Raw genomic sequence first — 25,304 nt, forward strand, 5'->3', positions numbered from 1 at the left:
CTCGTAAAGCGCAACCTCAGGCCAAGGCGGCCCCTGCGCTGAGGAAATACGTCATTCAGCCGCAATGACTTCTGGGTGTTGTAGTTCTACGTGTGGACTGGCTGCTTGATTGTAGTGCTTCCTAATGATTGGATGTTGTGGGACCTTTTTAAGACGGCGACTTCTCATTCGCCAGCCTGGAGCAGTTAAGTTTGAATTTGGTGGCGGCGGTCGCATGTCCGGTTAGCCCCAGAGCAGATTTCCTCGCTGGTGGAGCGGAGAGGTTTTTCCTCGCTCTTGTTTTGGGACCTGCAGGTATGTGACTCGCGCCTTCTTTATGCCCAGACCCTGAAGGAGGGGAGTTCCCTACTGGCCCTTCTGGGTCCTTGTCCACCTTCCCCTATTCCTTTGCGGTTTCCTTAGTTTCCCTTCCTCCCTGACCCTTTGTCATTCGGTCTCCCCCGTCCCCACAGCCTCCACCGAAGCACCATGGCTCCGGCTAGGAAGGGCAGCAGTCGGTCGACTAAGACCAATTCGTTGCGGAGCCGGAAGCTCGCCTCCTTTCTCAAGGACTTCGACCGTGAAGGTAAGGGGCGGGGCCCGGGTCGTGGCACCTACCTGGAACCATCGCTGGGTCCCGGCGGGTTGAGACGCAGAGAGCACGGATTCTAAGCCTCATGCATCCGCCGGGTGACCCGCGTCCTGTCGGCTCTGCCTTTTCACAGTGCAAATCCGATACAAGCAAATTCAGTCAGACAGGCAGAACCTCCTCAAGGAGATGGATAACCTGTACAACATCGAGATCCTGCGGCTCCCCAAGGCACTGCGCGAGATGAACTGGCTCGACTACTTCGGTAGGTGCTGCTAGAGTTTCCCGCAGGCCTCGGTCTGGGACCCCTCGGTGGTACAGACTGCACACTGCCTTCAGAAGGAACCTGCTCAGATGTCACCTTTTTAGTGAGGTCTTCCATGACCACTGTTGAAAATTGCCGCCCCACTTCCATCTCCTCTCCTTGGTTTATCCTCTTCCATAGCATTTATCATCATCTGATGCTGGGGTTTTTTTCTGGGTAATGCTGGGTAGGCTAACTTTGTCTATAAAGGCCTAGGTAGTAAATATTTTAGGTTTTACGGGTCAGAGGGTTTCTCTTATAACTACTCAACTCTGCTCTTATAGCTCCAAAACAGCTATAACAAATGGGCATGGCTGTATTCCAGTAAAACTTCATTTATGGACACAAAACTTGAACTTCACATGTCACGAAATACTCCTTTGGTACTATTTCCAACTGCTTAAAAATGTAAAAAAAACGTTCTGAGCTCACAGACCATACCAAAGCAGGTGGGAACAGTTTGCTGATTCCGGATCTAATCTAATACATATTTTACCTATTTTGTTGATTACATATCCTTTTATCCACAACCAAGATTGTAAGCTGCACAATGACAGGGCAGGAAATTTATCTGTAGCCAGAAAGGTATCTGATAGGTACTAAGTACTCAGTAAACTTTATTAAATGAATGCATGAACAGCTTGGTTTGTTACCAGAGCTCAGATGGAAGGGTGAGCCCTAGGGAGTTTTTTCTGCAGCTTATAAAAATTGCCTGTTTGAAAATGGGCAAATCAAATTGTGATGTGTAAAGATACAAGAGTTTTCCTGGCCAGAGAAAGAAAAATCCTAGTCTGTTCTCCCGCCACCTTGTTAAAGATTCAAGGAAATGCAGGTAGGCACCCTTTCTGCTGCATTAACCAACTTTTCCACTTTCTTTTATTAGTTACCCAGGCTATAGCCTCCTTCCTGGATAGAAAGGCATGTTCTGTTTACAGTAGCCAGTTGCCATCAAGTCAGTACTGACTCATGGTAACCCCACAGGTGTCAGAGTAGAACTGTGCTTTGTAGAGTTTTCAGTTGTTGTTGTTGTTTTTTTTGGAATTAGATCACCAGGCCTTTCTTCCAAGGCACCTTTGGGTGAACTCAAACTTCCAACCTTTTGGTTAGCAGCCAAGCACATTAACTGTTTGCACTACCCAAGGATTCCTCTGTTACAATAGCAGACATTGAATAATCTTTTCAAAGTTGCCCTTTTATTTATTCATTCATTCATTTGCTCGTTTCTACAAGTGTTCATTGATCATTTGTCAGTCACAATGCTAGGTGCTGAAGATGCATTGACAAATTCAGACATTGTGCCTCAGGAACTTACAGGTTAGTGTAGAAGGGTGATTAAAAACTTTACACATGATTTTATACTTAGTTATAAGTGCTATAAGAGCAGAGTAGCCACCAGTAAGCTCATTTATGTAGTGCTTTGTATGCTTTACATATGTTAATTAATTTTATCCCCATAACAAGCTTATTGTCAATATTATCTCTATTTTATAGATGACAAGATTAAGGCACAGAGAAGGTAGTTACTTTGCTCAAGGTCTCATAAGCTAATTAGTGGCAAAGTCTATTTGAACCCAGATAAAATTCTGTTTCCAAAGCCACAGTTCCTGGCTGTTATACAGAATACTGTGAGAGTTTCTAGCGTGAGAACCTCACCTAACTTTAATTCTACATCTGAATCTTTCAAAGACCTCTTCATTCAACAAACACTTACTACCCAACTACCAGATGCCAGATTTTTGCCAGAAGCTATGGATATTATTGTTATTCTCAAGGAATTCACAGCGAAGGCAAGGGTGGACACTTAAACAGCTCTGAGTAGTTGTAGGGTAGGAAGAGGGTGAGTAACTAACTCAGTACTTTGCAGCAACCTACTGTGAGGGAAAAATAAACAGTTTGGGGGTCAAGGCAAACCTGAGTTCAAATTCTAGCTCTTTCATATTCCAGCTGTGTGATCTTCCTCAAGTTACTCAATCATGTTAATCTCTCTGGTCTTGGTTTCCCTATCTGTAGAGTAAGGGTTGTGAGGGTTGAGACGTGGTGAGTGGAATGCTTGATACATAGCAGGGCCCATTGTTGAGGAGGTGGCTTTTGAGAAGAGTTTTGAAGGATGAATTAGGAGTTTATTGAATGCAGAGAAGTATTCCAGGCAGAGATAATAAGTATTAGGGCACTTAGTCCTGAAAGGCGGGGGCACATCTGGGGAAAGGTGAGAAGTTTGGTGTGGTGGAACATAGAGTAGGTCATGCGTAAGAGTCAAGGCTGGAGAAAGACTAGATTGTGAAGGCCCTGGAATGTTGGACCAAGGGTTTAATCTGGTCCAGTTTTAGACAGATAACTGATAGTGTAGGGAAGATGAGTTATTGTCAAAATCTGTAATAACTAAATAACATGTTCTTTTTAAAGCCCTTGGAGGAAACAAGCAGGCCCTGGAAGAGGCAGCAACAGTAAGTGATCTGTCCTGTTTTTGAACTGTTGGTTAGTTCTTTAGTCCAGTCACAGAATCCAACCAGTGAGTGGTTACTGTGGAAGAGGTTCCATAGGGAACATGATCTGCTCATGTCGTGACACAAAACTACAAATCAGAGCTTCTGATATAATATAGCCAATGTTATTACACCAGGTTGAGAGAAGTCTAGTCTTAAAACCCAGGGGAAGGATGAGACTTGGGTATGGAAGCTCTTAATTGGTAGGTGTGTCAGGAGTCCCAAGACTACCCTCAGGTCTGGTGATTTATTGGGATTTACAGGGCTCAGCATATAGTCATACTTAGGGCTATGATCTGTTACAGCGAAATGACACAAAGTAAAATCAGCAAAGGGAAAAGGTACATGTGGCAGAGTCTAGAGGAAATCAGGTGCAAGCTTTCTAGAGTCCTCTCCCAGTGGAGTCACACAGGACACATTTAGTTTCTCTAATAACAAGTTGTAGCAACACATGTGAAATGCTTTCTACCAGGGAATCTCTTTAGAGACTTAACGACCAGGGTTTTTATCAAGGACTGGTCACATAGGCACCCTCTGGCTAGCGTGTACCAAAATTCTAGACTCCTAGAAGGAAAGCAGGTGCTCAGGATAAGCCATGTTGTCTGTACAAAGAGTTTGGGTACAATGACCCGTTATCATTAGGGAATGTTGAGAACCCTCCCAAAATTCAAGTTCCCAGATGCCAGCCAAGGGCCATCTTTGCAAGCAGACCTTTCTAAGCATAGTGGTCTCAGGTCTGCTGTGTTCACTCATTTAGGCACTGTGAGTGATTGGTGGCCTGCCACCAGTGATACCTTCATTGCATGTCAGTTGTTTATAGAGACAGCAGAAATTTGGCAGGGATACCACCTCTCTCGCTTCCCTTAACAATCACAATCTATTACAGCACTGTTTCTTGCTAAGCCCACATGGCTTCCCTTAACTATCACAATCTATTACAGCACTGTTTCTTGCTAAGCCCACATGGCCTCAGAATCCTCAGAGCTGTGCATGTAGTCCCTGCCACGCCAGAGATGAAAACCTGTGTCATTCCTAGTCTAACACCTGTTCTGATGTCTGCTTCTGGCAATACCCATACATAGAGGTGGTAGCCACCACTGTGAACAAGTTTAGTTAGAATGGCCACTGAAAGCCCTTTGAAGGACCCAGGAGTGTGATAGAACCGTTATGGAGACCTCTCGACTCATAAAGAACATGAAGTCTGACACAGGACCAAGTGCTGGAGAGGATGCGGATCATTAGAAACTTGTATTGGTTGCCAACAGTATGTAAATAAGTGCAACCACTTTAGAAAACAATTTGGCATAATATCAAGGCTGAATGTTTGCATGCCCTGCAACCCTATAATGCCCTATCCCTACATATACAGTCCAGAGAGAACTTGGACATGTGCATCAGAGACATGTACAAAATGGTTCAAGGTAGCAGTGTTTGTAATAGCAAAAAACTATTGACAGGAGGATGGAAAAATCCGTTGGGATATAGCCACACTGTGGAATATTACACAGCAGTGAAAACAGATCAACTACGACCACAAATAGCAGTCAAAACCAGACAAGATCTTGTTTAAGCATACATATACTTGTGAAAAAAAGGTATGACATGCATATATATAAACGTTAACATACACATACGTATATATCATAATATAGATGCTTTTTTTTTTTTTTTTAAAGCAAATGGAGTGGGCAATGACAGGGTTAGGATCCCGAAAATCAAACCTGTTGCCGTTGAGTTGATTCAGACTCATAGTGACCCTACAGGGCAGAATAAAACTGTCCTCTAAGGTTTCCAGGGAGTAGCTGGTGGATTCTAACTGCCAAGCTCTTAACCACTACACCACCAGGGTTAGGATAGTGGGCACCTTTAGGGAAGAGACAAGGGAATAGAACAGGGAAGGAACACATAGCTAGAAGCAAGTTATTGGCAATCTTCTGGGTCTTGGATTGGGTGGTAGGTTTATGGGAGTCTTATATTTTAAGTAACGTAATATTCTTGTTTGTATCAAATATGTTTAAATTAATTGTTTCTAATTTTAAAATATTGTTCCTCATTTGATGGATCTGTTGTTTTCTGACTATCTTTGTTACAGGCTGACCTTGATATCACAGAAATAAACAAACTAACAGCAGAAGCTATTCAGACACCCCTGAAATCTGCCAAAAGTAAGTACTTTTCAAAACTACTTATTGAAGTGAGAATGCTGAGGTCCAGGGTGGTTATTGGCTGCACAGGCAGGGCCTCACTGGTGGGGCCTCTTCTCTAATGTTTGGTCTTCAGTCTTGTAAATCCAGAAATTTGATTTTGTCCACTATGTTCAATATATTGTTCTGTTCTGTGTGAGCTAAAGGGAAAGGCGGAAAAAAAGCTGTGCTGGTTTGTAAATCAGCGTCAAACCAGTCCGGGGAGGCTGAGGTCCTCCACCTCTGGTGCCACATGTGTGGTGGGTAATAAATCCCATTCCACATGCCAACCGTGTCCCGTAGAAATCTCAGCTTCCCTTCCCTGGTCAGTCCGGAACCCAGCTGCTCCACACAGCGCTTTTCTCTCTCAGCCCCGTTCACCCAGGGCTAGGTTAGCAGGTACTGGCCCCTTCTCTATTTCTTGGGTTTGATAATTTGTTGAAACGACTCACAAATTCCAGGTAAAGGCCTATCTTTAGCAGAAAAAAGGATAGGATGAGGTCCAGGAGGGGTCTTGGCACAGAGCTTCCGTGTCCCCCAAATGTTAGCTCTCACCAACCCAGAAGCTACACTGAGCTTCCATCTTCCAAGGCTTTTATTGGCCTCCTCACATGGCCATAACAGATTATATCATACCTCCTGAGGGTTAATCAGCATCGGACCCCAGGTCATCCCTGCTGGTCTGATCATCCGCCACTCATTGGCCTCAGGTGTGGTACAATTCAGCCAGAACCAAAGGTCAAATTATTTACCCAAATTATTAGCATGGACTCAGGCCAGAATGAGCAAGGGGATTCCGCACCCTGCAGCTGAGAACCAATCATTGCTTGGATTGGGTTAGAGAGGTGTTAAATGGTAATACCAAACTGAGACTCTTCCTGATGTAAGCAGAAGGGTAGAAAGAGGATTGTAAAAGGAATCTTTCTCAGTATGTAATTCCATGTTACTCAATCCAGTGATCTGTGTATGTAAAATCATCTGTAAGACACTCTAAGAAACACTGTGTTATAGGAAAAGTTATATGGGAAGCCAGGTTTGTAATCGGGTTACTCAGTGAGCGGGGACTCAGGCCAGACTGAGTGGTGATGTGGAGTCAACGTCATTGTCATTCAGCTGTATCTAGCTCTTGTGATGACAGATAGACCCATGGCCTGGATTTCATGGCTGGCCCCCAGGCACCTTCTCCACTAGGCAGGGCCAGAAATGCTGTCTGGTTCTTGTTCTAACTTGCCTGCCATGAAGAAAGCATGCCGTGTCTCCATTCCTAATGTTTGTTCCAGTCCTGCTTCCCTGAGTTTATGATGACATAATTGAACTTGGGTGTTCCCAGAGTTCCTCAGCTACATATTTACCATCTCTTAGATCACTTTGGGTCATTTCTACACTTTAGGTAATCTCATCAGTTTCTAAGTACCACCAGTTTTGCTTACTTGGTGGGGGGTGTACAGAAGAGGGGTGTTCTGATTTCACTTCTGGGAACTGAACACAGCAGGACCAATATCAACCAACAGTTAAAATTGTTTTTGCGCTCCTATTTAGTGTGTCAGAGTTTCAGCTGAATTAAAAAAAAAAAAAAAAAGTGGAGTCTGATCTCTCTCCTGTGGTTAAACGCATGAATTTTCTCTGCAGAATCTCTGCTCAGGATTGTCTAGGTTCTGGTTATACATATTTACAATGGGACACTCATTACTTTTTATTTAGTAGACACTAAGACTATTAGAAAATTCTTCCCAATTTTGAGCCAAAGTTTCCTTGCGGTACCTACATATTGACACTAGTTTTGCTTTTTAGTGTCCTGTAGAACCATTTTAACCCCTTTTCCATATGACAAGCCCTTAAATATTAAAAATTGTTACTGTTTCCTCTAGCTTCATTCATCTTAAACATCTTTCCTACTCCTCCTCCTTAGAAGATGATTGGCATGGCGATTTACCATTATTATGACATGTTGAGAATGTTCCCTCTGTGTCAGTACTCAGAGGGCATTACGTTCATTCATTTCACAAATATTTATTGAAATCTTATTACATGCCAGGCACAGTTCTAGGCTTCAGGGATACATGAATGAAGACAACACTGTTCTTGTGGCGCTCACATCCCAAGCCTCACAATACCCCGTGTAGTGACTACTCCCTTTTATAGATGAGGAAGCTGTGTGACCCAGTGAGTGGTTGTACCGGGACACACGTTCAAGTCCGCTGGACTCGAGTCCGGGCTCTGACTCAGAATGCCAGGCTGCCCTTGTCAGGCATCATATGGGGTTTCTGACCATCTGCTTAGTTTCTTTTGTCTAAACTCTCTTTTTAAAAAGTTTTAGTCTTCATTTTGGGTCTATTTCTTGATTACACCTTAAGGTTGCAAAAGCTTTACTCCTTAAAAGAAACGTGACTGCATCAAAGTTTATTCCCATCAGAAATATCACTCTGTTCAACCGTTTCTTACAGCACGAAAAGCAATACAAGTGGATGAAATGATAGCAGAAGAAGAAGAAGAAAATAAAAACAAGAATTTACAAACTACAAGAGTAAGTAGGCCCTCAGGTTGGGGAATGAGGGCTAAGATGCCTGAGGAGATACGAAGATGTATGATACACTCGTTGCCCTCCCAGACAGAGTTAACAGTTTAGTAGAGAAGATCCCACTTTAAACAGGTAAACACCAACAGTGATAATAGAGGCAGGTATAGAGTGCATGGAACACAGGGGAAGAAACCGTCAAGTCTTAACTGCCCTATTAGGACACAGCCAGGGCTTAAAAGGTGGGTGAGATTTCACTGGCTGGAGCAGAAAGGGAAGAGACTTCTGGGAAGAGGGGTGGAAGTGTACTGTCCACCTAAGGAACAGGGAGCAGTTTGGTTTGGCTGGAGTAAAAGCTGTGAGGGTGATGTGGGCAGAGACCAGATAACCGATGGCCTTGTATATCAAACTTGGGAGTTTGAATTTCATCAAGTAGGTAATGGGAAGTGATGTGATCAGAACAACTATATTCAGGATAGATGAGGGATGGGGAAGTCTCGAGACAAGGAAACCAATTAGGAGGCTATTCTATTTCTATTTTTAAGAAAAATCTGCATACTTTTATATCTCACAAAAAAATAGCTGTTTCCCCAGTGTTAAATGTACAGTTCAGTGACATTAACTACACTCACCACACTGTGCCGCTGTCACCACTGTCCATTTCCAAAAATAGTTTGTCACCTCATACAGAAGCCCAGTACCCCATAAGCTATCGTACTTCTTAAGCTGAGGCACTGACATGGTAGAAAAAGCAGGGGTGGTTTCGAGATAAAGGGCACAATGAGCAGGACTGGTGGGGGAACCCAAGATGACTGGTTTCTGGCTTAGGCAGCTGCCATCTGGTGAGATGGGGGACACAGAAGAAGAGCGGTGTTGGATGTGTTGAGTGCTTAATACTTTTCCAGGACATCTAGGCTAGACAGAAATTTCAACCCGGAGCTCAGGAAGGAGGAGGAAATTGAGAGAGTCACTGATGGCCAGATCTTTAGGCGGCTGTCCATCCGTGTGTGAGGGTAGACGAGGTTGTGCAGGGAGCATGAAGGGGGAGGAAGGCTGAGGATGGAGCCCAGGAACGGGTGTAGAAAGAGGAGCTAGTGAGACAGACGGCGGAGGGACAGCCAGAGAAGTAGGGAAGACAGATCTTGGAAGATAAAGGAGGAGAGAATTTCCAGAAAGTAAGGAGTGATTCTTGTCAGGTACCTCAGCTGAGTCAGGAAGGGTGAGGACTGCAGAGGGACCCTTGGATTGAGCACCCAGGATATCCTTAGTGACCTTCACAGCAGCACTTTTCTGTAAAAAGGGCTGGGGGGCAGGCTACCATGTGTTCAAAAGAGATTTAACTTTGGCCAAAATCCTATATTCCGAAGGCCCAGCCAGCATAAACCCTTAGTTGGTCAGTTACGTTTTAAATGAATTGAATCATTCAATTCTGTGAGGAAGTCCTTATGTTTGCTGTTCATTTTCTTTTCCAGAGCTAGAGCAGACCTCCCCGCCTCCCTTCTTTTTGTTCCCTTCCTTACTGTTCTTCTCTGCTGGGCTTTCTGTAACCTCAGTTTCATTTGATTGCGATTTCAGGTTAAAAGGTGTCCTCCATCCAAGAAGAGAGCCCAGTCCATACAAGGAAAAGGCAGAAGCAAAAGGTAATAGGTTTTCCAAATTTAGATATGTGTTCTTGATTTTACTGGACAGGCATGTACATCATGGCAGAAATAGGGGGTAAAAAGGGCTTTTGTGCCAGAGTTCATATAAAGCATAAAATCATCAAATCCTTGAGTGAGCTGGAGGGGCTTCTGGAAATGGTCTCACCTTCTAACCCAACACCTACTCCAATTCTTCTGCCCATTTTCACCATCCTCCCCTACTTTATTTTTAATTCAGACAAGGAGAGTCAGGCCTGGAAAAACATGCTTTAGCACTGCAGATATGTTTAGTTGCCTGACAGTCCATATGCAGAGATACCCCGTGGTCGGTGATAAAGTGGCTGCCGCCTGCCTTTAGTTTCTTGAAATGTCCTCCTGATCCTGCTAAGTAAAGATCACCATGGGCTTGAACTGATGATGCTGGACTCTACCAAACCATTTGAGCAAGGGGACGTCTCAGAGAAGCTTAGAGGAGTAGTCACTGGGATGTGTGTCTGAAGGAGGGACTCCTCATTTCTCCCCGAGCAGTGTAGCGGGACAGTAACTAGCCACCTAGCAAGAGGACCAGACCCCCAGCTGGGGGAGCCTGCAGATTGTTAAGGGGCTGTCTCCTGGGTTCAGAGTTCTGGCTCTAACTTAATTAGCTATGTGATCCTGGGCAGGTTACTTAAACTGGATTTCTTTATGAAATGAGGATAATAATGGTGCCTTCTTCATCAGGTTATGAGGGTTACATGTTAATCAAGTTAAGGTTCTCAGAACAGTATCTCACAGTGCTCTCTCCAAGTGTTAGCTGCCTCTGCTGCTGCTGTTACTGGGCCTGAGAGTTGACATACCTCATGGCTGTTTCTTACCTATAGGTCAAGCCGTTGTAACACTATTACCCCAGCTATGAACCGACTGGAGTTGTCTATGATAAAACCAACCCCAGGCGTGACACCCAGGTTTGATTCAAGGTGAGTCTTGAAAGCAGCCCTTGGATTTTGGTGGGACCCCAGAATTTGACTTTCGTCAGAGAAGGAGTATTTAAGAAAACAGGCCTGAGAAGCCATTGCAGAGGAGGGCTTCCAGTGTTTGCCTTTCCCCTGAGGGTGGGTTTACATTCTCACCCATTGTCGGTAGCAAAGTGATTGTTGGTATGATGAGAGGGAAGAGAACATTCTCCATGGAGGTGTCTGTGTGATTTTGGGCCTTTTTTAATTCTGATGAGGCTTTTTTTTTTTCCCTTAAATCAGTAAGTACTCTCCTCTCCCCTTAGTAGGAGTGAAAACTGGTACCACCTTTTTGAAGGGCAATATAAGTTAATACCTTTCATACCAAAACCACTTGCCATCAAGTTGATTCCAACTCATGGCAATCCCATGTGTGTCAGAGTAGAACTGTGCTCCACAGGTTTTCACTGGCTGATTTTTCAGAATTAGGTCACCAGGCCTTTCTTCCAAGCACCTCTGAGCGCACTTGAACCTCCAATCTTTTGTTTTGCAGCAGAGGAAGACTTAGTTTCTACTTGAATCTCCAATCTTTGCTGTTTGTTTTTCACATGAGCATAGAGTAAGGACATTTAGGGGAAGGCAGGTAGCAGCATTTTAACTGCCTTGACAAAGTTAGTCTGGGGATTACCATAACCGTAATCTCCGAATCACCCTCCTTTGACCCTGGAAAATTCCTCTTGATGGAAGAATTTAGGCACTCTTGGAAACACATTAACCACAGTTTATTTCTGGCTTTGTGGATGGCTGGCATCATACAGGATTTATGGACCTAAAATTTACATGGATACAGATTAACTTTTGCTAGATGTATGTTTGATAATTACAGCCTCCTTTCTCCAGCTGTGTTTAGTCATTACTGCTTAAAAACAAATTTTCCCCCAAATTTAGAACTCTTCAGAAATGCAACTCAAGGCCAGGCGGGGGTTGGAAGAGCCTGGTGTCATTCAAATTGCCGAGTCATCTTCACAGAGATTTTCCCACTTTTTAGAGTCTTCAAGACCCCAGGCCTGCGCACTCCAGCAGCCAGAGAGCGGATTTACAGTGTCTCAGCGAATGGCAGCCCCCTTGCCGACAGCAAAGAGATTTTCCTCACAGTGCCAGTGGGAGGCGGAGAGGTAAAGTATTTCAGAGGGAAGCCAGGCCACAGTGTGCTGTAGAGTCAAGCCTTTCTTTTCCCTGGTCCATAACCCACTGCTCTCCCACAAAGTCCTTTCAGTTGCATGGGTCCAGATCTCCACACCCTGCAGGACCCAAAACCCAGTTTTCTCTCCCAGGTTGAGGCCCAGACTTGGGAAGCTCCCTGCCTCAGCTCTGGGTTCCATTTGCTCCCCAGCTAACATTTGCCCACCTGTCTTGTAGCAGGCCCAAGATGTACAAGACATGGTTCCTGGCCTTGAGAAGCAGCTCAGTAGCCAAAATAGATGGGTTCACAATTGACTATAGCATCACGTGATCAGTGCGATAATAGAGACGTTCAGGGGAGTACAGAGGACAAAACGTTCAGGGTATGTGCTTAGTCTAAAATGGGGAGCCTGAGTGTGCCTTCATCTGTATACTTAAAGGGGTTCTGAGGCAGGCCAAGCCCAGTTCCACTGGGCTGAGCACAGCAAGCTGCAACCTCAGCTCCTATGAGGGAAAGATGGTTTATCTTCGATGTAGCCTGCCAGGATTTCTCTGCTAATTTGCTTGCCTCTGAACCCAGATGATCCAGCCACTGACCAATGTCATTGTCTCCTTAGAGCTAACACCCCTGCCCCCGCCTGCCTTGCCATTTCTCCATCCCAGCCATTCCCCTCTGTCAAGGGCAGAGTATCAAGGGGACCCCTTAGGCACACTGAGCTGCTGAATCGAGGTTCCTGCCATAAGGGACATACCAATTGAACCCCCTCTCCCGTCTCTATAGAGCATGCGATTATTGGCCAGTGACCTGCGGAGGATCGATATCACACAACTGGATCCAGAGGCCTTGGGAAGCATTAAGAAGCTCTCTGTAAGTCTCACTGATTCATCTCCACACGTAGGATGCTTCCAGTCGCTGTCTCGGTTTAGGTTTACTTAGGATTGCCTTTTGGGTCTGGGCTGATACTAAGAATTGTACTGCCTCATTTTCCCAAGGGATTTGACTGTTAGCATACTTTCATGGCAGCAACCTGCCCCTAAATCAGTGTTGAGTTTGGGTCCATCCCACGTTGCCTACCACAGAAGTTCCACAACAGAATGAAAATTCTGCCTCCTGCAGGCAGCTAGTGCCAGGGTATCTCCGGACACGTTGACTGGCAGGAACTGAAACTTACAATAGTTTAGGAAGGGGCTAAGGAGGTATTTGTATGGAATCTTGCAGAAACAAAGAGCTGAACAATCAGGCTTCTAGAGAGGTGGGGACCTCAGCAACAGGAGTACGTGGACCGCCGTTCCAGTGCCTCCACCTCCTGTAGTGTCTCTCTCTTCAGGGCCCAGGCACTTATTTCTGTCACACGTCTTCATTCCTCTCTCTCGGCAGATAACCTCCATGAGACTTGGTTCTGATGTCCCTTAACATTGGTTTTTATGTGGTTTTGAGTAGCCACATCTCCAACTCTTAACTTTATTGCTCCATTCAAGAGGAAGAGCTTGATTCACCTTTAGTCAGATGGCCATCCCTGGCCCAATCGGCCATGGTCTTGAGTAGCAGATGGGAGCACTTGGTGCAGACATGGCTGCCTAGGCCCACTCTTCTGTGGGATCTGGGAAGGGAACATTCAAGGGAAGGGCACAAGGGCAGAGCTGGCTTTCCAAACATGTCCTGCTGAACACAGACCTAATGCAAAATCCACCTACAACCAGCTACCCAAATCTTGTGACACTGGTCATCTAGCTGAATAATAGCATTACTCGTCCCAAATTAAACTTTGACTGTCTCATTTAAGATGTTATTTACTCTTTTGTTTAGATAAGAAACTCAGATTCAGAAAGGTTTGTGATACCAGTAGAGATTGGAGGGGCTGAGATTCCCTCTCAGACCTGCCTGGCTCCACATTCCCTGGTACCCGGCTAGACTGTGAGCGGCTAATTGGGCAAGCATGCCAAGTGCCATCACTAAATTCCCTGTCTCCTTCTCTTTTTAGAGCCGTCTTGCCCAAATCTGCAGCAGCATACAGTCCCACAAATGAGGCTGCTATTCCAAGAAGCCAAACAGGATGAACCTTTAATGGGCACTTCTTGGACCCTCAAGAGACCTCTTCCCTTCAGGCTTATTGTTTATGATCCTCTTGGGGACTTCAGGGAGAGGGAGAGCAGGAGACACAGTTCCCCAGTCATTAGATAAAGCTTTGCTACCGTTTCTAGCCTCAATGCCTCCCAACCCCGGTGACCCCGGACACTGCCTGCTGTGTCTCTGAAATCAGAACTTCCTGTCTTTTGCCAGCTGAATCCTCCTTCCTGCCCTCAGAGCCACTGCCTCCTGTAAGTCAGCATCCACTCTACCTTGCCCCCCACCTCCAGTGGAGGCGGATGGAAGAACCTCATGTTCGTGCAAGACCGCCCACGCCCCTCTCTCATCAGAGAGCACTCTGCATCTACTCTGTGTATGCTTGAGGCTTGGGAGGTTTAGAGAAATGAGCGCCCCAGGCCATGGGAGGGCAGGTCCAGGAAGCTGGGAGGGACTGGACAAAGCAGGCCAGGGCGGCAGAACAGGACATGTCGCAGCAGTGACCACAACAGTAGGATGTATACACCCCTCCCACATCCACCCCCTTTCTCCCTCTGCGCTGGATGCTAAATGGGGCGATGGACTCTCACCTGCTGTGCCTTGGGAGAGTGCTATCTATTTATTCCTGTTTACTGAAGACCAAAAATTCGTTTGGAGGCAGCTTCATCTTGCTCCTCTACCTCTTTAGCGATGGGACTCTGGGTAAGGGAATTGGTGGGCTTAGTCTAGGGTTTTTAAGTGACTGGCCACAGAGTAACTTTTTAAGCCATCCATGGTCCAGTGGTCCCTGCCAGGTCTGTTGGGAGCAAATGTAACTTGTCTGGTGGCCATATTCCATGTTTCGCCTGCACCCTGGGCGTGGACTAGTTATACGACGGTCAGCAGTGAGATCCTTGTGTTCCAGCCAGCCTCTCTGCCACAAAGAATCATGGGATGTGTTCCAAGAGTATGGGAACTGAGAGTCCCCACCACAGGTACACCACTTTTCTCATGAATGGCTCTTCGTTGTACTCTGTATTATTTTGCTACATGACCATTCTAGTAAACCAATCTCGTTCAAGTTGTATTCTTCCAAGTTGTTTTAGTCTCCCTTTCCCGAGACTTGTACATACTGTCTTCCCGAGTAATGGTATCTCTAAGTTGATTTGTTCTTATCAGAGCTACTGAAAGTTACTGTTTTCAATAAATTCTGGGTTTTTATTGATATCCAGCCTGCCTGTCATCTCCAAGCCGTGCTGCATGGACTAGGGGGCTCGTTTCGGAGCTGAAGCTATTGGAGTGGGGGTCCACTCAGGAAACAGCTTCAGCTACTTTCCTAAGACTTGAAAACTTTTACATCAGGCAGAATTCTGACATTTGAAGGGGGGCCCTCATCCCAAGATCCAGGGCACAGGTAACCTCAGCCTCCAAGCACATTCCCTAAACACCTTGATTCCGTGAGCTGGAAATGTACGTCTGGGAGGATAAAATCTAGGGTATCTGTAGTTAACTCTTTAGTCAAGTTGGCCAAGAACAAAGCAAGGTCAAGGGTAATTCCGTGGTCATGCTTCTCCCTTCCCAAAGCTCTGGGTCTGGAAGATCTTCCTTGCTAGAACTGTTTCTGCATTGAAAACGACTGACATGGAACTAACGGTGGAAGAGTGTTCTGCCTGAGAAGTCTGAGGCTTCTTATTTTGTCAGTGTTAAGAAGGAAACATTTAGGCTCCAATATACTTTACCTAGAGCGAGGCTTACCCTTTCACTCCATTGGCACCACTCCCTAAATGAACCTAATTGTAGGCAATGCATAGGGGTAACAGGTGCCTAATAAATGCATTGAGTGACTGAGGTTGAGGGGTCCTTCATTCTGTATAAGGGGCTGACTTGGAAGGAAATGAGTTCCCCATCACAAGAATTTTAATAATGAGCTGAACTAGCACAGGGCTGGGATGCTGCAAAGAAAGTTTTAATCTTACTGCCAGTCCACAAACCAAAAGGGCCTGCAGTCATACTTCTGACCTGTTATTTAATTTTAAATTAGTTGCTAACAAATCTAGATTTCACAAAAAAAATCTAGATTGCTCACCTCAAAAATAGAAGATCAGGCAACGGACCTGCAGTCAGTGAGCTGAGTAGCAGCCTCCCTTGCCCCTTAGAGAATCCTCTTCCATTTCAAAGCAGTCCCTACACGATGACTTTTCCCTTTCTGTTACCTACCTGGTCCCTGTGGGCAATCTGGTTTGTACCTCTGCTGTGTATATAAAGCAAATAAAAACAGAGCTGCTCTGGGCTGAAGGGAAGATGGGGCCTGGAGTCCTCTTCTGCACCAGGACCCAAGGCCATATCAATGAGCCTTAAACCAAACTTGGCTGTCACTGAGTCAGTTCCTCTTCATGGTGACCCCATGTGTGTCAGAGTGGAATGTGTTCCATAAGGGTTTTAATGACTGATATTTCAGATGTAGATCGCCAGGCCTTTCTTCTGAGTTAACGCTGGGTGGACTGGAGCACCAATAAGCAGTAGGTTCATTCTTTGCCATACAGGGCCCGTGAGTTTTCCAAAAGCCCAACAGGGCTTCCTGTTTAAGGAATTCCAAATGCGCTGCCTTAGGAAGAGTCAGAATAAATTATTCACATGGAAAGCGAAGATGTCACCCGGAAGACTAAGGGGTGACTGACCCGAGCCATGGTGTTTTCAGTCGTCTCATATGCGTGCGAAAGCTGGACAGTGAATAAGGAAGACCGAAGAATTGACGCCTTTGAATTGTGATGTTTGTAAAGAATATTGAATATACCACAGACTGCCAAAAGGACAAACAAATCTGTCTTGGAAGAAGTACAGCCAGGATGTTCCTTAAAAGCAAGGATGGCGAGATTACATCCCACATACTTTAGACATTTATCAAGAGGGTCCAGGCCCTGGAGTAGGACATCATGCTTAGTAAAGTAGAGGGTCAGAGAAAAAGAGGACCCTCCACAAGATGGATTGACCCAGTGGCTGCAACAATGGGCTCAAGCGTAACAACGACCGTGAGGCTGGCCCAGGACTGGGCAGTGTTTTGTTCTGATGTGCATGGGGACTCTATGAGTCAGAAACAACTTGACAGCACCTAACAATAATGGAGACCTAGTTCTCAGTGTGTGTGTGTGCACCGTGTGTGTGTGCGTGCATGTGTGCATACGCAGTAGCACATCACTTAAGCCTCTCTTTTTCAGCATCAGGCCTTTTTGCTTAAAGACGTTAATATCCCCATCTCCACCAATGATGAGTCCTCATACCAGTGCGGGTCTTACCTGCACAGTGTGTCCACCACCACTGAAGAACAAGGTGTCTCTGTGTGTGCGCACAGGCTCGAAGCGTCGGCTTTCCTTTTCTAATCTTATGCAACATGACAACTGACTTGTACCTAAAGTTCAGCGTAACACACGTGCTCAAGATTTTAATGCTGGATAATTCATGTGGCTTCAGAAATGGAAGGAAGGAGCAAGAAACAAGAGTTCAATCAGAAAGGGGGGTTATAATGAGTCCCCCACCTTAACGGGTCTGGAATCCAATTTGCTTTGGCTCAAGTGCCTTGTCCCCTTCCTCTACAAGATTAGATGATCCCCCTTTATAATCCCTGCCTGCATCACCTTACCTATCAAACAACAAGCCCCCTGCCCTCACCAGAGTAACCTGCACTTCTTGTCTTCCACAAGCACTTGTCTTCCACACTTGGTTGGTATTCCTTAGTTGATAGTAGGTCCATGTGGTTGGCATTTTCTGATTCTCAGATGCTGGGTACTTTGAAAGACAGAAACATACCCTTGGCACTAAGATAGCAAGAGCCCAGCTCCATCTGCAAATTTTCAGTGCCCACAGCACATGCTGTGTGTCACAATATGCCAAGAGCCATCAGGGTGGAGACAGATGAAGGTCTCCAAGGATTCGACTCTTCAACTCGGATGTAAAGGTCACACTGGCAAATGTACTTAACAGTGCCCCAGCCGGCTGTCAAGAATGAGCACTGTTACAGTGGAGGGAAGAGAAGGGGGCACAGATGAAGCCTGAATTGGGAGGGGAGGTAGAGTGTTTGCAATGGGGAAAACAGCTTTGTTTTTTCGTTTTAAACCTACATGAGCAGCCTTGGTCAAGACATGTTCCTTGGGGCTAGGATCGAGTGATCCATAATCTGCTCCCAAGATGCTGGTGGGCGTCATGAGGTCATCCATGAACCAGGAGTTTCTGACCTCTCCATCGACCAAAGGTCCCAGGGGGACCAGCTACTAAAATGGGGCAGGGGGTATCCTGAGGACAATAACAGGCATTCTATAGTTTTCCAAGGTAACCGGCAGACACTTCTCTTTAAATGACAAAAGGGTACAGAGAGATTTAAAGAGTGCTGTTTTTTTTTGTATGGTAGGAGTCCCTGGGTGGTACACATGGTTAACACGCTCCACTGCTAACCAAAAGGTTGAAGGTTGGAGTCCACCCAGAGGCACCTCAGAGGAAAGGCCTGGCATTCTACTTCCAAAAAGTCAGCCACTGAAAACCCTCTGGAGCATAGTTTACTCTGACACTCACTGGGTCACCATGAGTTGGAATCAGCTCAGCGGCGACTGGCGGCTGTAGTGTAAGGAGTCTCATTCGCGCCCTGAGCGGTGTGATGGGGGGACATCAGGAGCCGAGACGCTCTCCTCTCAGGCCAGAACGCAGCCACCGCTGAATAAGAGCAGCGAGAACACTGCCCTGTCTTCCCCTGGGAGCTTTCTTCCCCTGGGGCCTCCTCACACCTGCCCAGGCAGCAGGTCAGGCAGCTCTCTCCCGAACTCCAACACCGAATTTATCCCCATCACCACGCTCTTCACATGGCACTGCTGTTACCTAGTTAACGGGTCAGACAAGGAGGCCTTAACGTCCTAGCGCCTGCCACTTAGTAGGTGCTTGGTTAAATGAGCGAGCACCTTGCCGAGCCTAGAAGATCTGGAGCCTCACTGCCCAGAGAAATTCATTTCAATTTCTGATCACATATTGTACGTCTCCGTGGTGCCTCACGCCTCACTAACAACATTAAGTGAGCACTTACCATGTTGGTGTGTGTGGTGGAGGTCCTCTGTGCCCTGGTTGCACACCTCTGTTGGGCTGGACGTTAGCAGAGCAACAGGCCCAACACCTCTAACCCACTCATTCACCCGAACCCATGGAGGGGTTTCCTAAATGTGTCCTCCACTAGGCTGGGAGATCTTCCAGGGCAATGGGAGTGTGTGATTCCCCTCTGTGCAGAGAGAGCTCAGACATATACTCTGGAGACCCCCCAGAAACTCCAGCACAAACTGTTCAGTGGTTCAGCAATTGTCCTGCAAGAGGTACCATATCACAGACAAGTTTTTATTACTTTGTCCTGCACTGTAGAACCCAAGAGATATAAAAACATTTCCAGAATTAGCCAAAGAAACCACCTCCCCAAACAGCCCCCTCCCTCCCTGGGTGGGCTCAGAGGGGGGTTCTGGGGCTGCAGGCCACCTTCCTCTGTCCAGTGAACAAGTTCCATAGAAAAATAGATCTGTAGGGGCTCCCAGCGAGCCATGACCCCGCATCATGCCGGCACCTGTGCAAGGCTGGGCCTGGGACCCATCAGGATTCTGGGACCTCACACCTCAGTGGAGAGGAGATCTACCCTGGACACCGAAGTCCTGTCAACACAGTCAGGGGGCCCCTCTGCAGGACTGTTGTGAGGGCAGGGGGAGATCTACCCTGGACACCGAAGTCCTGTCAACACAGCCAGGGGGCCCCTCTGCAGGGCTGTTGTAGGGGGTGAGGTCTGAACCTTTAGAGACTGACTGATACAGCTGGAGATGGGGATGGCACTCCCTCCACCCCAGATGGGGATGCTGCCACCCAGGCCGTGTCCTTTCCAGACGTCCTTGGAGGGAGGGCAGAGCCCAGAGAGCACCTGGCAGGAGACCCCCCAACCCTGTCAAAGGTAGAGTTATATTTCAGTTTCCCCCAACACCCCAGAGTCACTGAGCTGGAGCAGGTGCTCAGTAGATGGGGGAGCAGGGTTGCAGGGGACCCCAAGGAGAGAAGAGCTGCTGCTGGCAGGGTGAAGCCAAAGGCACTGCTTGTGAGTCAATACCCCACCACGGGTGCTCCCCAAAGATGTGCTGCACCTCCCAGCCCCCTGCTTTTCTGCACCCCTCTTGGGCTTCTCTTGCCCTAGGTCTCCCATCTGGCCTGCTGAAAACTCCACTCACCCTAAGGAAGGAAACTCCCCTACAAGGCCCTGTTCTACTGACATTTCAGCCAAGAAGCCTTTCCAGCACCCCTCCACAACCTCACATCACCACTGTCCATCCCCTCCTCTAGCCTACCTTCCCACAGACCCTCTAGCTCTCCCTCGGGCCCCGGCATACTGTTTGAAGGCACCCTTGTTACTTCTTGGTGCCCAGGCCCATCTCCCTCCTAGTCCAAGCCCTCCAAAGGCAGCCTGTGTCTCAGTCACTCCTTTCATCCATCCTTCTTTCCCACCCCACCCCACCCCCCACACAGCCAAACCCAGAACAGACCTCTCTCAAGGATGACCTGGACTGACTCAGCCCAGATCCTGGGCCCAGGCCCAGACCCAGGCCCAGACCCAGCAGCCTTCCTGCAGTCCTCTGAAAGCACCAGCCTCACACAGGAGCCCTTCTGGATAAGGGAACTTGGGAGTCAGCTCAGAGACATGCAGAAGCCAGAGGAGCCAGCACGTCACTGAAGGCTAGGTGGTACCCAGAGGGAGGAGCTATAAAGAGGGGTTACCTCTAGAGTATCCCCTGGGCTGCCTTGGGGAATAATGTTGGCGCCACAAGGCAAGACCGAGGACTCGCGCTCCAGAGCTGGCCTCATCCCTGGATTGGAAATGGGGCAACATGAGGTCTAAGGCCAGCTCTGGCACCGACTCCTCATGTGGCCTCGGTTTTCCCATCTGTGTAGGGGGGAGCTGGGCCAGCCTGTTAGAGAGAGAAGGTCCAGCTCTGAGAGCCTCCTCTTTACCATCTCCAAGGCTGGAAAGCAAAGCCCTGACGTCCCCAGGGAAGAAACATCTCCTCTCATGCTCCTCCCAGGGTGCCCTGGCCACTGAGTTTATAAAAGGAATGTGATGGGAGGCCTGCTGGGGCCCCAGGAGACCACCAGGACCCTGAGTGGCCTTGGCTGAGATGTCAGCCCAAGAGCAGGTAAAGCAGAACTCAGCTCTTGCATCCAAGGCCGTCAGGGTCCAGCCCCTGAGCTCAGCACCACCTCTACCCACCTGGATCTCAGGGGCCAGTGCCCAGGTAGGCCCCAGTCCAGGGAGCCTAGGAGCTTATCCCTCAGCCCAGCTTCTCAAGCCTGGGCTGCCAGGAAGCTGTGGTCACTGCCAGGCCTAATGGGTGCCCCTCAGTGGGTCTGCGGAGAAAGGTGCATCCTTTGCAGCAGACCCAGTGGGTGTGGAAGACTGAAGAACATGAGCTAGGGTGATGTAGGTTTACCATCTTCCCTGTCCCTGCCCCACCTCTGTCTGAGACCTTGAATTTCCTCACTCTGTAATCTCTCTCAGGGGTCCTCCCCAGGAATTTGAGCCTTTCTCCAGTGGGGCAGGGGTGGGGTGGAGCTAAATCAGCTGAGGCATTCAGACTGGGGGAGATGGATGGGACAGGAAGTGAAATGAGGGAAGCTGTGGCCCCGGACAAGCTCTGTGGCCAAGTGAAGGAAGAGAGTGCTCACTCTCGTGTGAGTGGAGAGCAGCTTGCCAGGGTCCTTGGACAGGGCTGGGAGTCTGGACCCTCCCTGAGGTCCTGGCCTGGTAAAATGGGGGGTCACTCACACCTGTACCCCCTGGCCCTGCAGCTGAAGCACTCGTGCCCGCAGGGTGCTGATCCCGCTGAGGAGGGCCTCTTGATGGTCTGCCGACGTGATGCCGAGGCTCACCAGGTCCCTGCAAACAAGGGCTGGTCAGCCCCAGGCCGGGCCAGCATCTGCTCCCCCGGGGAGCCCTCTCTGCACAAGCTGTCCCTCTTCTCTCCAGACAGAGGGCCTCAAATCAGGGCAGGCTGGGGCTTCCCATATAGGCCAGGAGCACTAAGAAGCCCCTGGGTCCCCCAAGCCCCAGGCCTTGACCTTGGTTCCTTAGACTCACTGGGCAGTCATCATGGCCACAGCCTCCAAGCTCCCATAGCCAGCTGCAGCAAAGCTGTCCTTGTAGCGGCAAAGGTCCAGGGCCTCCAGCCATGCACTCACAGACCCGAAGGAGGGGAAAGTAGAGAAGGCACGGTCCGCCAGGGGTGTGGGGGGCCTGGGAGTCAGAGGAGCTGTAGTCAGTCGGTGGCAGGGATATGGCCCCCAGACCTGGCAGCTCTCCTAGGGAGAGGCCAGCTGAGAAAGGACGGGAGAAGGGAAGGGCAACAAGTCCCAGGGGTATACCTGGCTCATACAGGGGTGCTGGGTTACAAGGTAGTCCGACAGGCGGAGGGTGGGTCGTACCTGAGACAGTTAAAGGTAACGGGAGCACTGGAACAGTCTGGGGGTAGAACATGCCTAGAACAGGTAGGAAGGTGGCCCATATTTGGGACAACGAATATGAGTCTCACTGATTTACTGGCATTTCAATTTGTTAGGACTATCACCACATGTATTTATCCAGTTGGTGCTCATTTGTATCTGGAATATGTGGGGCGAGAGCCAGGGAAGTAGATGTGTGGGTGACAGGCTGGATGTATCTAAGGCGGTGGCAGTAGTCATGCCTGGACAGGCAGGGAAGCCAACCATGGACAGGTGAGAGGCTGGCTGTATCTGGTATGGGTGGGGATAAATGGGAGTATACCTGGAACAAGGAAGGTGTCAGGAGTACCTGGGACAGGTGGTTGTGGCACACTTCGGGGGCTCTGGGTCCTGCATCATCTTGCTCAAGATGTTGTGGATCTGGGTGAACCTGGGCCGCTCACCTGGGTCCTTCTGCCAGCAGTCAAGCATCAGTCGATGCAGGGGGGAGGGGCAGCTCCTGGGGGGTGGCAGCCGGAAGCCATCCTCCACTGCTTTGATCACCTGGGCCACAGGGTGGGGGGAAGGCAGAAGGCTTTAGGTCCCCCCAACACACACACTCATACATGCACACATGACCCATCGCAAGAAGAGCTCAGGCGGTGGCCAGGCAGGAGGGGCTGGCTAGTTTAGGGAAAGCAAGTGGACAGAGAAGAGGGGCCTGGGGCTAGGAGGTTAAGGGTCAATGTGCAGAAGTCTACAAGCCGAGGCAGAGGTAAGAGGACAGAGGCAGGAAATTAGAGTTACAGATCACTCACATCCTGCCCAGACATGTCCCAGTAGGGCCGTTCCCCAAAGGCCATCACCTCCCACATGACGACACCAAAGCTCCACACATCACTGGCAGAGCTGAAGTGGCCAAACTGAAGCGTCTCTGGGGCAGCCCACAGAGCGGGGCTCCGGCCACTCTGCAGGGAGGCAGGCAGGCAAATCAGGGGTGGGAAGAAACAGAGTTACCTCCCACCACCACAACACCACAGGGCCCCAGATCAGCACCACCCGCCCTTCTCCCAAGGCAACCAGCCCCCCTAAACCAGGGCTTCACTTCTGGGGACAGCCCACCAGCTGACCACCCAGGGATGTTCACACTGGCATTTATTCAGGACCAACTGGGTAAGCGGCCGGGTGGAGGAGTGACCCTGACACAGCAGGGTAGGGACCCGGGGAGGTGGGGCTCCAGTACACTTTGGCAGGAAATGGGCAGACCAGGCAGGCTTGGCTGGAGAAGGGGTCCTCACCATGGTGGTATAGACAGCCTCAGCTCGGTCTCGAGGTCCCCGGCCAAAGCCAGAGATCTTGCAGACAAGGCTGTTACTGAGTAGCACACGGCGGGCTGCCAGGCCCCGGTGGACATAGCCCATCTCCGAGAGATACTTCATGGCCGATGCCAGCCCTGGCAGCAACCCCATCAGCTGCCCGGCCACCAGCTGTCCCTCGTGCTGCTATTAGAGGGAGGAGACCAAGGCAGGGGCTGCACACTCTGGTCCCCTGGTGCTGGGTGACCCCAGGAAGTCATTTAGCTCCCTCAGGGCTCCAGCTTACTCCCGTGACCCACCAGCCCTGCCTGGCTAGTGGACACCTTTTTAAGAAGTGATGCCAATTCTAAGCTCCACCAAAGAGAAAAGTAAGGGACCAAGAATAACATGGCATCAGTACCCCACACTGGAGCTCAGGCCACTCACCCTGAGGAAGCTGTCCAGGGCCCCGTGGCTCATGTACTCGGTGACGATCATCAAGGTGCTTCCTGTGGCCAAGGAAGGAGAACACACATACGCTGAGGTGTCTGCTCCACTCTGCACACACACGCTCGCCCACCCAGGCCCCAGGCTGGACCAAGACAGAACCAAGGCCAAGCTTCCCTAATCTTGCCACCACCCACTGCCCCTGCCTAGCCCTAGTATCCTCTACACAAGGAAGAGAAGAGGAATTGTCCACAGGGGGCCAAAGGCCAGCGTCAGCAGCTGTAATAAGTTTACTAAGAAAGGTCACCCAAGGTCAGAGTGATCTTCCACCCCCATCAGGGTGTCGCCACAAGTCAGAAAGGTCCAGGGTCAGAGGGGCCAGCCACCCTGAGTCAGCAAAAGGAAGAAGTGGGGATCCATGCTGAGCAATTTAGTGGCTCCCTTCCATGGCTGAGGGAAGAGCCTAGAGAAGCTGGAGAAACAGAAGCCTGGCCCATCACATTCGCTCCCCCTACTCCTGGGCTGGGCGGCAGGGATTGGAGCCCCGGGCCCTACCTCGGGTGATGACGCCCTCCAGACGCACGATGTGGCTGTGATCAAACTGGCCCAGGGTGAGGGCCTCGGCCAGGAAGCTGAGCCTCTGTGAGTCAGAGCAGCCGTCCCACAGTATGTGCACGGCCACAGGGAGCTCCTGGCGGCCGGGAAGCTGCAGATAGCCGCAGTACAGCTCGCCAAACCGCCCTGTGGGGAAACGGCACCTCAGAAACCCCCCTGGAGCCTAACCCCTCTGGCCGACCCGGGCAGGGTGAGCTGAGGAGAAAGCAGCTTCTGGGTCATGGGCTGTTTCTGGGCTGGGAGCTCCTGAGTTCAAATCTCAGTAAACCAAGTATCAGTAGTGTGACCTTGGGCCTCACCTCTCTCTTCTCTTCTCTTGGCCTTGGTTTCTTTCTCTGTGAAATGGGGATAACAGCCCTCCCTGCCTGCCTCACAGGGAGGATCCAAAGCCTTAGGAAAGGATGCTGCACATGCCAAGGTTTCAAAAGCCATGAAACCCAGTGTCCACAGGAGGGGTGCCCATGATATTTATTCTGCCCACAGCCCCTTTCTGGCGCTGTCCAGTGGGTCTGGAGACAGCGTCAGGGGACGTTGTCAGGCTCCTGGTGAAAACAGCCCTCCTCCTCTGAGCACAGGAGGCTGAAGGTTTGCAGACGGGAAGAAAGCCAGGTGGGAAACTGA

The 25,304-nt window shown here is 49.0% G+C and overlaps 2 protein-coding genes across 2 annotated transcripts in view; one reads left to right on the forward strand and one right to left on the reverse strand.

The window, feature by feature from the left end:
• Nucleotides 1-201: 201 nt before the first annotated feature.
• On the forward strand, nt 202-15,060 carry CDCA8 (cell division cycle associated 8). The gene is made up of 11 exons (XM_049878807.1): nt 202-294; nt 453-565; nt 705-833; nt 3,276-3,316; nt 5,448-5,520; nt 7,983-8,062; nt 9,629-9,693; nt 10,554-10,649; nt 11,674-11,800; nt 12,589-12,675; nt 13,790-15,060. Exons 2-11 carry the CDS (start codon nt 469-471, stop codon nt 13,832-13,834), a joined length of 840 nt encoding a protein of 279 aa, XP_049734764.1. The 5' UTR covers nt 202-294; nt 453-468; the 3' UTR covers nt 13,835-15,060.
• Nucleotides 15,061-20,390: 5,330 nt separating this feature from the next.
• The window catches only part of EPHA10 (EPH receptor A10), a 35,352-nt gene continuing 30,438 nt past the window's right edge, over nt 20,391-25,304 (reverse strand). Inside the window, exons 11-17 of the mRNA XM_049875936.1 lie at nt 24,624-24,809; nt 24,069-24,130; nt 23,625-23,828; nt 23,145-23,294; nt 22,697-22,890; nt 21,986-22,141; nt 20,391-21,784 (exon numbers count right to left, since the gene is read on the reverse strand). Of these exons, the coding sequence (XP_049731893.1) occupies nt 21,670-21,784; nt 21,986-22,141; nt 22,697-22,890; nt 23,145-23,294; nt 23,625-23,828; nt 24,069-24,130; nt 24,624-24,809 (1,067 nt within the window). The 3' untranslated portion in view covers nt 20,391-21,669. The remainder of the gene's footprint in view (nt 21,785-21,985; nt 22,142-22,696; nt 22,891-23,144; nt 23,295-23,624; nt 23,829-24,068; nt 24,131-24,623; nt 24,810-25,304) is intronic.

This window comes from Elephas maximus, chromosome 3 (genome assembly GCF_024166365.1).
Source record: "Elephas maximus indicus isolate mEleMax1 chromosome 3, mEleMax1 primary haplotype, whole genome shotgun sequence".
Lineage (NCBI taxonomy): Eukaryota > Metazoa > Chordata > Mammalia > Proboscidea > Elephantidae > Elephas > Elephas maximus.

Excerpts from the sequence above, each read along its gene's own strand:
- CDCA8 (XM_049878807.1), top strand. The coding sequence starts at position 469 with ATGGCTCCGGCTAGGAAGGGCAGCAGTCGGTCGACTAAGACCAATTCG. Across the intron at positions 834-3,275 it reads GAACTGGCTCGACTACTTCG|CCCTTGGAGGAAACAAGCAG; the intron begins GTAGGTGCTGCT and ends TTCTTTTTAAAG. Across the intron at positions 3,317-5,447 it reads CCCTGGAAGAGGCAGCAACA|GCTGACCTTGATATCACAGA; the intron begins GTAAGTGATCTG and ends TCTTTGTTACAG.